General features: G+C 35.8%; 2 protein-coding genes across 3 annotated transcripts in view; one reads left to right on the forward strand and one right to left on the reverse strand.

Annotated features, from left to right (window-relative positions):
• Positions 1–1,983: 1,983 nt before the first annotated feature.
• On the reverse strand, positions 1,984–5,872 carry pigx (phosphatidylinositol glycan anchor biosynthesis, class X). Of its 2 annotated transcripts, none has more exons than XM_056447963.1 (6): positions 5,747–5,872; positions 5,587–5,659; positions 5,363–5,495; positions 4,053–4,242; positions 3,821–3,921; positions 1,984–2,234 (listed from the first exon to the last, which is right to left on the reverse strand). In XM_056447963.1, the coding sequence occupies exons 1-6, from the start codon at positions 5,808–5,810 to the stop codon at positions 2,097–2,099; spliced, it is 699 nt and encodes a 232-aa protein (XP_056303938.1). In that variant the 5' UTR covers positions 5,811–5,872; the 3' UTR covers positions 1,984–2,096. The 2 variants fall into 2 exon arrangements, with proteins under 2 accessions (XP_056303938.1, XP_056303937.1); XM_056447962.1 differs by having other exon boundaries at positions 5,587–5,662; positions 5,747–5,871.
• Positions 5,873–7,667: 1,795 nt separating this feature from the next.
• Positions 7,668–12,353, forward strand: part of cep19 (centrosomal protein 19) — an 11,084-nt gene continuing 6,398 nt past the window's right edge. Inside the window, exons 1-2 of the mRNA XM_056447597.1 lie at positions 7,668–7,817; positions 11,548–11,938. Of these exons, the coding sequence (XP_056303572.1) occupies positions 7,688–7,817; positions 11,548–11,903 (486 nt within the window). The 5' untranslated portion in view covers positions 7,668–7,687 and the 3' untranslated portion in view covers positions 11,904–11,938. The remainder of the gene's footprint in view (positions 7,818–11,547; positions 11,939–12,353) is intronic.

The following is a 12,353-nucleotide window of genomic DNA, read 5'->3' on the forward strand; positions in this document are numbered from 1 at the left end:
ATGACCAGTGTTACATTTGGAGGACAAAGGGGAAAGCTTACAAGCTTAGTAACACCATCCCAACTGTTAAGTATGGGGGCGGCAGCATTATGTTGTGGGGCTGTTTTGCTGCAGGAGGGACTGGTCCACTTCACAGCATAGCTGGCATCATGAGGAAAGAACATTATGTAGAAATACTGAAGCAACATCTCAAGACATCAGCCAGGAAATTAAAACTTGGCCACAAATGGGTCTTCCAAACAGACCATGAGCCTAAGCATACTGCCAAATGAGTTCAAATGTGTTTTAAGGAGAACAGAGTGAATGGAGAGTGGCCATCACAAAGCCCTGAACTCAACCCTATAGAAAATGTGTGGGCAGAGTTGAAAAAGCTTGTGCGAGCAATACAGCCAACAAATCTGACTCAGTTACATTAATTCTGTCAGGAGGAATGGGCCAAAATTCCTGCAAACTATTGTGCGAAGCTTGTGGAAGGATACCCAAAACATTTGACCAAAGTTATACAGTTTAAAAGTAAAGCTGAAAAAATAACAAGGAAATGTGTGTAAACTTTTGACTGTCTAGAAATTAATAAAAAATTCTCAAAAAAAAACCAAATCTCTCATTATTCTGGCATTTAGCAAATGTCAATGATTTAGGTAATCCTAACGGACCTAAAATAGTAAACGTTTAGTATGATTTAACATCAGACATTAAAAAAAACAAACGGTTATGTTCCTATTTTCAGAGTGTGTGTACACTTCTGGTTTCAACTGTGTGTGTGTATATATATATATATATTAAATCCAGAGAAAGTGAAGTAAAATATTAAAATACAGTGCTCAGCATAAATGAGCACACCCCCTTTTGAAATTGAATATTTTTATCCATTTTCATTGAATTTAGGTCACATATTTTGGTTCATTTGAACAAAACAAATATATTACACTGATATATTTATTAAAATAATATTTTAGCTACCGAACATCTTGAGAAATATAAAGATAATACATTTAAATTCGTGCAAAATATTGCAGCAAAAAATGACAAATGACAAATTATCAACAACATTTTATACATTTTATTTCTTATTTAATATTTTTTCCCTCACTTGGGCTACTTATTTTGGACCATTATCTTCAGCTATATTGTTAGATTAGCTCCAGATTTGGCTTCAGTACTGGCTAATCTAACGCATATGCATATGCAGTAAATCATTCATTCATTTTCTTTTCGGCTTAGTTTGGCTTTCTTTTTAAATTAACTATTGTCTGAAAATAAGTATAAATATGTCTGAAAACACTGCACATTTTTCATTTTATGGCCAAAAGATGCTCTAATTTGTCATCATTAGTGTTTCACATCTTTTATCTGCGCTCTTCATTTAACATGTGTGCGTGTGTGTGTGTGTATATATATATACACACACACACACACACACACTATTAAATATAAATGTACTTTTTAATAAATATTTCATGATCTACACTTGAAGTCAAAATTATTAGCCCTCGTGAACTGTAAGCAAGGAATTTTTCACAGTATTTCACAATATTTTTTCTTCTGGAGAAAGTCTTATTTGTTTTATTTCGGCTAGAATAAAAGCAGTTTTTAATCTTAAATCCTTTTTAAGGTCAATATTATTAGCCCCCTTAAGCTATATTAGTTTTGGATTGTCCACAGAACAAACCACTGTTACACAATGACTTACCTAATTAACCTAGTTAAGCCTTTAAATGTCACTTTAAGCTGAATACTAGTATCTTTAAGAATATGTAGTCAAATATAATGTGCTGTCATCATGGCAAAGAGAAAAGAAATCAGTTATTAGAAATAAGTTATTAAAACTATTATGATTAGAAATGGGTTGAACAAATCTGCTCTCCGTTAAACAGAAATTAGGGAGAAAAATACACAGGAGGGTATATATATATATATATATTTATATTATGAATAACTATAATAAATATTTCATGATCTCATATAATAACACACACCAAATAGTCCATTTAAAAAAGTCACACTCAGATTTATTCCCACTCACACGTTCTGCAGTAATAATTTATCATTAATCCAGTATTATAACCTTGTTTTGGCTCTTGCTGTCCTGTGATTGGTCAGAAAGTGCCGTGTCTCCAGATAACAATGAGGAGGTAAACGCAGCACAGTGTGGTGGTCAGTAAAGTCACGACACACACACACGTCGTCATTGAAGAATCTCCCACTGGAAGCTCCAGACTCACTCCAGCACTTCCCTTTAACAGACAAACGAAAGAAACAAGCGTGAAAACACAGCAAAGATGTTGAATGGTATTACTACACATAGTTATAAACTACCTTATGGGTGCATTTATCTGAAAATAACGGCACACCTTTATATTACTCATCAGCCAATCGCAATCCTGCATTCAAAAGAAATATAACCAGGTCTGATGGGAGCAATTTTAGCTTAGCATAAATCATTGACTCAGATTAGGCCATTAGCATCTAGCTGTGACAAATAAAATCATTCAACGTAGTAATAAGGAGCTGTAATGTGCGTAAAACCTGCCAGAACTACTTTATTAGTGAGTTTATTTTAAATTAGTGGCACACCTTAGAGTGCTCATCAGCCAATCAGAATCAAGCCTTCAGCAGAAATATAACCAGATCTAATGGAAGAACTTTTAGCTTAGCTTAGCATAAATCATTGAATCAGATTAGACCATTAGCATCTAGCTGTGACATAAATAAAATCATTCAATGTAGTAATACGGAGCTGTAATGCGCTTAAAACCTGCCAGAACTACTTTATTAGAGGGTTTATTTTAAATTAATGGCACAACTTAAGAGTGCTCATCAGCCAATCAGAATCAAGCATTCAGCAGATATATAATCAGGTCTGATAGAAGAACTTTTAGCTTAGCTTAGCATAAATCCTTGAATCAGATTAGGCCATTAGCATCTAGCTGTGACAAATAAAATCATTCAATGTAGTAATACGGAGCTGTAATGCGCTTAAAACCTGCCAGAACTACTTTATTAGAGGGTTTATTTTAAATTAATGGCACAACTTAGAGTGCTCATCAGCCAATCAGAATCAAGCATTCAGCAGATATATAACCAGGTCAGATGGAAGAACTTTTAGCTTAGCTTAGCTTAGCATAGCATAAATTCTTGAATCAGATTAAACCATTAGCATCTAGCGGTGACATAAATAAAATCCTTCAGTGTAGTGATATGGAGCTGTAGTGCGCTCAAAACCTGCCGGAACTACTTCAACTGTGCATTTATTTGAAAATAACGGCACACCTTCATAATACTCATCAGCCAATCAGAATCAAGCATTTAACAGCACTGCGTATAAGTAAGGAATTATTGACGATGGGCCGTTAAATTATAAGGGAATAATGTATACTGGAAGTGTGATAGGGAGCTGTAATGCACACCAAACCTGCCGGAACTACTTTATCTGCGCGTCTATCTGAAAATAACGGCACACCTTAGAGTACTCATCAGCCAATCAGAATCAAGCATTCAGCAGAAATATAACCAGGTCCGATTGGAGCACTTTTAGCTTAGCTTAGCTTAGCATAAATCATTAAATCAGATTAGACCATTAGCATCTAGCTGTGACATAAATGAAATCATTCAACGTAGTGATATTGGGCTGTAATGTGCTTAAAACCTACCGGAACTACTTTATCAATGTGTTTATAAGAAAATAACAGCACACCTTTAAAATACTCATCAGCCAATCAGAATCAAGCATTCAGCAGGCACGCGGTGTAATTCATATAATGGAACTATCTTATAAAAGCATATTGAAGATATAACGGGTGTTGTGCTTTACAATGGTTACCTTCAGGTCCTGTATCTCCAGCCATAAGCAGAAGCTCTCGTTTCTGAAGGTACATGGAGCTTCAACCACTGTATGATGTGCAGCAGGACTCAGAGTCTCACCTGTGATTAACACACACACACACACACACACACACACACACACACATGAACATGATGAAGGCGAACATCATGATGTTGTAGTGACGACTGCTCTTGACTTGATGAATCTGTTGATATGTGGATTGACGTACACTGGTTTGATCTCAGCAGGAGTCTGGGAGGCTGGATGTTCACAGTCACGTGGCTCTGTGTGTCTGAGGGTCTGTGATAGCGGCCGTGAACCGGAACAGTCACTGCGTTACCAGAGAGAAAAACCAGCGCCGTGAAGCCAGACGACAAATACTCCGGAGCTTCCAGATCCACCTTTGAGTCCAGGAGAACCTGCGAAACAAACTAATGTTTAAATCAGAATTCAGAAGTAGATTACTTATTTGTAATCAGTTACTCTGATTACAAACTACATGACCATATGTTGCCAGTAATGTAATCTCTTTGATTACACATTTAAGGTAATGTAATTAGACTACTTTCAGATTACATTTAGATTACTTTTATGCTAAGCCTTGTTTGATGTCACTTATATTTATTCAATTTCTTTCGGCTTAGTCCCTTTATTCGTCAGCAGAATGAACCGCCAACCTATCTTTCCAGCTGCAACCCAGTACTGAAAAACACCCATACACACACACCCATACACTACAGCCAATTTAACTTACCCAATTCACCTATAGCGCATGTCTTTGGACTGTGGGGGAAACTGGAGCACCCGGAGGAAACCCATGCCAAGATGCGGAGAACATGCAAACTCCAAACAGAAGTGCTAACTGACCCAGTCGGGACTCGAACCAGCAACCTTCTTGCTGTGAGGCAACAGTTTTAACCACTGAGCCACCATGTCACCCCGTTGTGAACATCTTCATTCATTAATCTGCAATGCGATTACGAGTATTTTACTAAGTAGTTTACTCTAATATCAAGTACTTATTATAGTAATCTTTTTCAGAATTATAAAATACTTCTTCTCACTTTTAAAGCCATCCACAATCTCGCTCCTCCATACCCTGCTAATCTTGTTCATATCGCCACCCCTTCTCCAACACTCAGGTCTTCTTCTTCCATTCACCTCACTGTTCCCTCTGTCCGCCTTGTCACAATGGGGAGCAAATCCTTCAGCCACTCTGCTCCTCAGCTTTGGAATTCACTTCCTCCTGATCTCCGTAATTTAGACTCTCTTTCACAATTTAAATCCAAACTCAAAACACCTGTCTAGAACAGCTTATTCTCTTTAACCGACTGCATTTTTTTTAAAAAAAGTTTGTATTGTATTGATTTTATTGTGTTTTTATTTGAACTGATTGTTCTAGCTGTTCTGTACGGTGACCTTGAGTGTCATGAAAGGCGCCTTTAAATAAAATGCATTATTATTATTATTATTATTATTATTATATCTGATCACCACAGAAGAGGCTTTTATGCCATGACATCATAGGAAAAAACATACCTCCAAACCTGTGTCATGTCTCAGAGTCTCCAGCTGATATTCATCCATATAAACCCCGCTCGGCATCTTCTGCACCAGTAAAGCTTTCACATCATGATCTGTTTCACTCCAGTAAACACTGTACTCCAGATCTCTATACAACACGTCATAATTAAACACAATTCACATCATTAAAAACACAAATAAACGACTGAATGAATGAACATATATAGAGAAAGAGAAACCTGTGAAATCCTGCTTTGGAAATGTTCACAGAAATGGACAGAGACTCCAGCCATTCAGAGGGAAAACAATTATCTGCTAAATGAGTACACAAAGTTATCGTTTATAATGATATCTTATACATATTCCAACATTAACAAGTGTGTTTAGCTTCATAAATACCTTCTTGCGCATTTCCATGATGTATCAAATACAACACAGTTGCTAATAAATATAAATAAGTCATGATCGATCCGCGCTCATGTTCTAATCCCAACCCCAAGTGTTTACTTCCGTGTTCGATGACGTCTTTCTGGTAGAGGGCGCCAATAAGCGTCGCGCGCTAAACTTCCCCTCAGTAGAAGAAAACGACACAGACAGATGAAGAAACATGGAGACTTCCGTCAAATGACCACAACAAAGGTTTTATTCGGTTTACATTTAATTGGTGATTTATTTACGAGCTCATGCGTCGTGTTTTAAACGTGAGCCTGTGAGAAAACCGTTAGCGCGAATCCAGCGATGGTAAATATTAACGTAGATTTCAAGCGACACGCTCGCTGTTGCTATGGTTACACTACTAATTATATATATATATATATATATATATATATATATATATATATATATATATATATATATATATATATATATATATGTTAATGTTTAGTATTTTCGATCATAGTTTAAAAAAGCATATTATATATATATATATAAACTATTACTGTTTAAACTATTATCAAAAATACTAAACATTAGTATTATATATCATATATTCAGAGCAACTGTCATTTATAAAATTGATATAATATGGAATTATAGATGTTATGTTAAATATGATTATATGTAAAATGTTTTTTTTTTGATTATTCGACGTGAATATTTATATTTATTTATTATTTTTTTTTTAAAGTTAAATATATAATAATATTACTGGTGTAACCGATCACAAATCTGACTGTTCGGATCACATTATGGTTTTTTAGTCACGGATCGGACCATTTTAAGGATCGGCCAAAAAGGGTAGATGACAAATGAAACAGCACCGCAAGACACTTTTGGTTTTAACAAACAGAACTTAGAAGCTGTAATTTTATTCAAAATAAAATGAAGAAATAATCAGCTGAATAAAAAGAAACTGTAAAATATTTAGTTCTGTAAAAAATTCACTGTTACTCCAACTGTTGCTGATAACGCTAAGTGTAAAAATCTAACATTATAATTTGTACAACCCAAATTTATTTTTAGTCTCACCTTCAATAAATGATTTAGTTATTCACTCATAAAACATCACGTTTCATAGCTAGATGATCATTCGTGAAGAATTATTCAGTGGCATACTTTGATGGCTGGTTGTCGCCATCTACTGGTTAAATAATGTAATTGCTGCCTACAACTTTCGTTTTTGAGCGTCAAGTGAAATGCAAATGACAGTGATTTTAATGTTTACCATAAACATCAGTGGTTTTATCTCAACTATAAACTGTTCTCCCAGTACTTCTGTGTTATTTGACAGTTTGTAACTTCATAATCAACTCAAAAGACTAAAGACTGAATCTCTTTCTTAATTTTAGCATTTTTCAAACACAGATTTGAATTAATCGAATGATTAATAAACATCTCCAAATCAGCATCATTTATAATTGTTGCGTGGGTGTTGAGATCCCGATCTTTTACTGAATAATCGTGCAGCTTACACTGAATGCATTGATGCAGGCTAAACAAGTAGTGACAGAAAACACCTTTAATAACCTAAGAAACCCACTACATTCGCAATAACCCACCACAACTTCTTCCATCATCATTATATTTTACAGGAAAGCCTAAATGCTTTCATACATGTGATTTGAATGACGCGAGAGTTGATCTCTCTGTAATCGTAACAAATTTAGGATTAATCTACGAGTAAAAAAAATGTATTAATCCGCAGGTCAAGAGTGTTTCGAACCGCGGGTTATGATCCGTATGAATCACAGATCAACCGTGATCCATTACACCCCTAAATAATAAAATACAATTTATAGATATCTGTAGATGAAAGCAGCAGCTATAGCCCGACTCTTCTTCATCATATTTAATATTTCTCCATTGATTCTGCAGATGGAAGTGCAAATGTGAGCAAAAATGTCGATAGTTGCGAAGCGATGTGGAGTGAAATTTACTCCCCCGTCGATCATCATCATCTACGAGAACAAAACCACCGGCAAGATGAGGAAGAGGGTCATTCCTGTCAGGAACTTCTCTCAGTATTCTGGTAAATCTGTAACCATCAGACACAGCGTATTATAATATTGTATAATTCAGCAGATTTCTCAAATACCTGCATGCTTATGAAACTTGCTTGTGTGCATATTAAACTCATTTGCATGCGTATGAAACCTCATATGAAAACGGCATTCATGCAAATCTCCATATGAAATGGTCAAGCATTTGAATGTTATTTGCATGTGTATATTCAACTTGTCTCTATATAAAAATATAGTCTTTTTGCGTACATATTAATCTTGTGCATGAAACTTGCATGTATTTGAAACTTTCCTACCAGCATATTCATTTTTTAGTTTTTTAGCGTACATTTAAACTAAATAAGCAACACAAAAAGTGAATCTATGCTGTAGTGTACAGAGGGAGACAGAAAACACAAAAGGCTATGAAGAAAGCTAAACGAAACTACTGCAATTGTTAAAAAAAAGGACTAAATTATATTTACTAAAATTACTATATATATATATGCACACATTCACTACCTGACAAATGTCTTATCGTCGATCCCACTTGTAAGAGCAACAAATAACTTGACGTCTAGTTGATCAGTTGGAAAAAGTGTCAGAAGGTGGACTTTTCTGATGAATTATCTGTTGAACTGCTTCCCAATCATCACAAATACTGCAAAAGACCTACTGGAACCCGTATGAAGCCAAGATTCTCACAGATATCAGTCAAGTTTGGTGAAGGAAAAATCATGGTTTGGGGTTACATTCAGTATGGGGGTGTGCGAGAGATCTGCAGAGTGGATGATCAACATCAACAGCCTGAGGTATCAAGACATTTGTGCTGCCCATTACATTACAAACCACAGGAGAGGGCAAATTCTTCAGCAGGATAGCGCTCCTCATATTTCAGCCTCCACATCAAAGCTCCTGAAAACAAAGAAGGTCAAGGTGCTCCAGGATTGGCCTGCCCAGTCACCAGACATGAACATTATTGAGCATGTCTGGGGTAAAATGGAGGAGGCATTGAAGATGAAGCCAAAGAGTCTTGATGAAATCTGGGAGTCCTGCAAGAAGGCTTTCTTTGCCATTCCAGATGACTTTATTAATCAGTGATTTGAGTCATTGCAGAGATGTATGGATGCAGTCCTCCAAGCTCATGATGGAGTCAGACACAATATTCATTCTGTTTCCACTGCAGCATGACCACATATTCTATACTGGACATTATTGAAGGTTCAGTGACAAGACTTTTGTCTAAGCAGAGTCAGACCTTACCGTCCTAATGAAATCATTCAAAATCAAGGCCTGATCATATTCTATTGTGGTAAAATAAGCGTAATCTAGAGGCCTTTACCTTTCATATAAGCCACTTCTGATACCAAATGATCAACTAGAAGTCAAGTTATTATTTGCTGTTCCTAAAACTTTGACAGTCGACAAGACTTTTGTCAGGAAGTGTATATATATATATATATATATATATATATATATATATACATTTGTTTGTACACATACAAATGAATTATGTCACACACACACAAACCCTCACAAACATCACTTACTTGTATTTCAATTATTAAATGCATGCTTATTCAGGTGGCTTGTATATAAAACTCTTTCATTTCATGCAAATTAAACTTAGATGCATGCATATTAAAATGGCGTGTGTGTAATCTTTGCACCTATAAGAAACTTCAATCCTCATGAAACTTGCACAAAAGTATTTGAATGCATTGGCGTTATTTAAATGCATGCATATTCAACTCTTATACTGCATGCTTATTAAAATGGCACATGTATAAAACATGCACCCACTGTAAAACTTTGGTGCATTTACATTATTTAAATGTATGCATATTTAGCTGGCTTGTACATAAAACTCTTTTATTGCGTGCATATTAAACGCAGATGCATGCATATTAAAATGGCATGTGTATAATTTTTGCACTAAGAAACTTTCATGCACATGAAAATTCGTTCGCATTATTTAATGCATGCATATTTATTTTGCATGTATAATAAACTCCTATATTGCATGCATATTAAAACGGCACGTGTATACATTTTGCATGCATTACAAAACTTTCATGCACATGAAACTTACTTGCATTTACATGATTTAAATGCATGCATAATCAAATCACCTGTATATACAACTCTTTTATTGCATGCATATTAAACGCAGATGCATGCATAGTAAATTGCATGCAAGTTTTATACCAATTGTGAAACTTTCATTTACATGAACTTTGCGCAAAAGTACTTGCATGCATTCGCATTATTTAAATGGATGCATATTCATCTTGCATGTATAATAAACTCTTTTATTGCATGCATATTATTCTTAGATGCATGCATATTTAAATGGCATGTGTATCATTTTTGCACCCATAAGAGAATTCAATGCACGTGAAACTTGGACAAAAGTATTTGCATTACTTAAATGCATGCATATTCAACTTGCATGTACAATAAACGCTTATAATGTATGCATATTAAAATAGCACTTGTGTAATTTTATTTTGCACCTATTAAGAAACTTGCGCAAAAGTACTCGTATTACACATGCAATTTGAATATGCATGCATTTAAATAATGTAAAAGCATGCATATTCAAATGGCATGTGTAATAACCTCTTATATTGCGTATATAATATTTTATATTGCGTATATAAAAATGGCACATGTATAAAATATGCACCCACTATAAAACTTTGATGCATTTACATTATTTAAATGCACGCATATTCAGCTGGCTTGTATATAAAACTCTTTTATTGCGTGCATATTAATCTTAGATGCATGCATATCAATATAATTTCTGCACCCATTAAGAAACTTGCATGTAAGTTGCGCAAAAGTACTTGCATGCATTTGCATAATTTAAATGGATGCATATTCATCTTGCATGTATAATAAACTCTTTTATTGCATGCATATTATACTTAGATGCATGCATATTTAAATGGCATGTGTATAATTTGTGCACCAATAAGAAACTTCAATGCACGTGAAACTTGGGCAAAAGTATTTGCATGCATTTGCATTACTTGAATGCATGCATATTCTGCATGTATAATAAACTATTATATTGCATTACTTGCATTGCATTTCACAACATTACATTGCAACATTTAAGAAACTTGCGCAGAAGTACTTGCCTGCATGTGCATTATTTAAATGCATGCATATTCAGCTGGCTTGTATGTAAAACTCTGTTATTGCATGCATATTAAACGCAGATGCATGCATATCAAAATTGCATGTAATTTCTTTCTTTCATGCACATGAAACTGCACGGAAGTTGCGCAAAAGTACGTGCATGCATTTGCATAATTTAAATGGATGCATATTCATCTCGCATGTATAATAAACTCTTTTATTGCATGCATATTAAACTTAGATGCATGCATATTTAAATGGCATGTGTATCATTTGTGCACCAATAAGAAACTTCAATGCACGTGAAACTTGGGCAAAAGTATTTGCATGCATTTGCATTATTTAAATGCATGCATATTCAAATTGCATGTACAATAAACTATTGCATTACATGCATTGCATTTCACAACATTACATTGCACCATTTAAGAAACTTGCGCAGAAGCACTTGCATGCATTTGCATTATTTAAATGCATGCATAAGGTCAAGCTTATGACACTTTCACGCATGCATATTGAAATGACACAAGTATTAATTATGCACCAATATTAACATACATTAGTAAGTTACTTGCATGTAACGGCTTGCGTAACTGTGTGTATGCGCAGATTGCAGTCGCGCAGCAGAGCGTCTGAAGCATCACCTGCGTCACAGTGTGTATCTGGAGTGCGTGTCGTCGGCTCAGCTGGAGAGACTTCACCTCCTCCTGCGGGATCATCTGCAGGGCGTGAGTCTGGAGGAGAGTCTGGCCGCCCACCGCCGCTCTGAGGAGGAGGAGGATCTGAACAAGCTGAGCGATGAAGAGCTGAGCCGCAGGAAGGCGCAGATGGACGATCTGTTCCAGCGCAACCGCAGGCGCAGAGGGGATCCGGACTTTGTGTACGACCTGGAGGTGGAGTTCGGAGAGAGCAGCGTGAAGGAGACCTGCAGCTGGGACGAGGAGCAGTCCGACCAGGGGTTTTAGGACCACAGCGGACACCTTTCACAAGGAAAACACTGGTACATGTTTGTTCAGTTTAGCTTTTGATGTACTCGAAGAAATGTTTGTCATGGATTTAATTTAAGGTGTGTACTGGCTTATGTGAAGCATTTTGGGCAATTCAACTCGCAGTACCAGTTATATTCCTGTCCGTTCGCATCCCAAACTGCGGTTCTACCTAAAAACACACGTTCTTACTCCTTTAGTGCGGCGGCGGTACCACTCGGGGCGGTAATGCTCTTTTTAAAGTGTCACCCACTGTAAATGCGCTATATAAATAAATCAAGTTGAGTTGAGCTGGTGCATTATGGGTCAAATGAATAAACAATTAATCGTTATCAATTTCATCCAAGATATTATTTACATGATATATACGCGTGTATTGTGCATATACAATCACCGGCCACTTCATTAGGTACACCTTACTAGTACTGG

Source organism: Danio aesculapii, chromosome 22 (genome assembly GCF_903798145.1).
Source record: "Danio aesculapii chromosome 22, fDanAes4.1, whole genome shotgun sequence".
NCBI classification, from domain to species: Eukaryota; Metazoa; Chordata; class Actinopteri; order Cypriniformes; family Danionidae; genus Danio; species Danio aesculapii.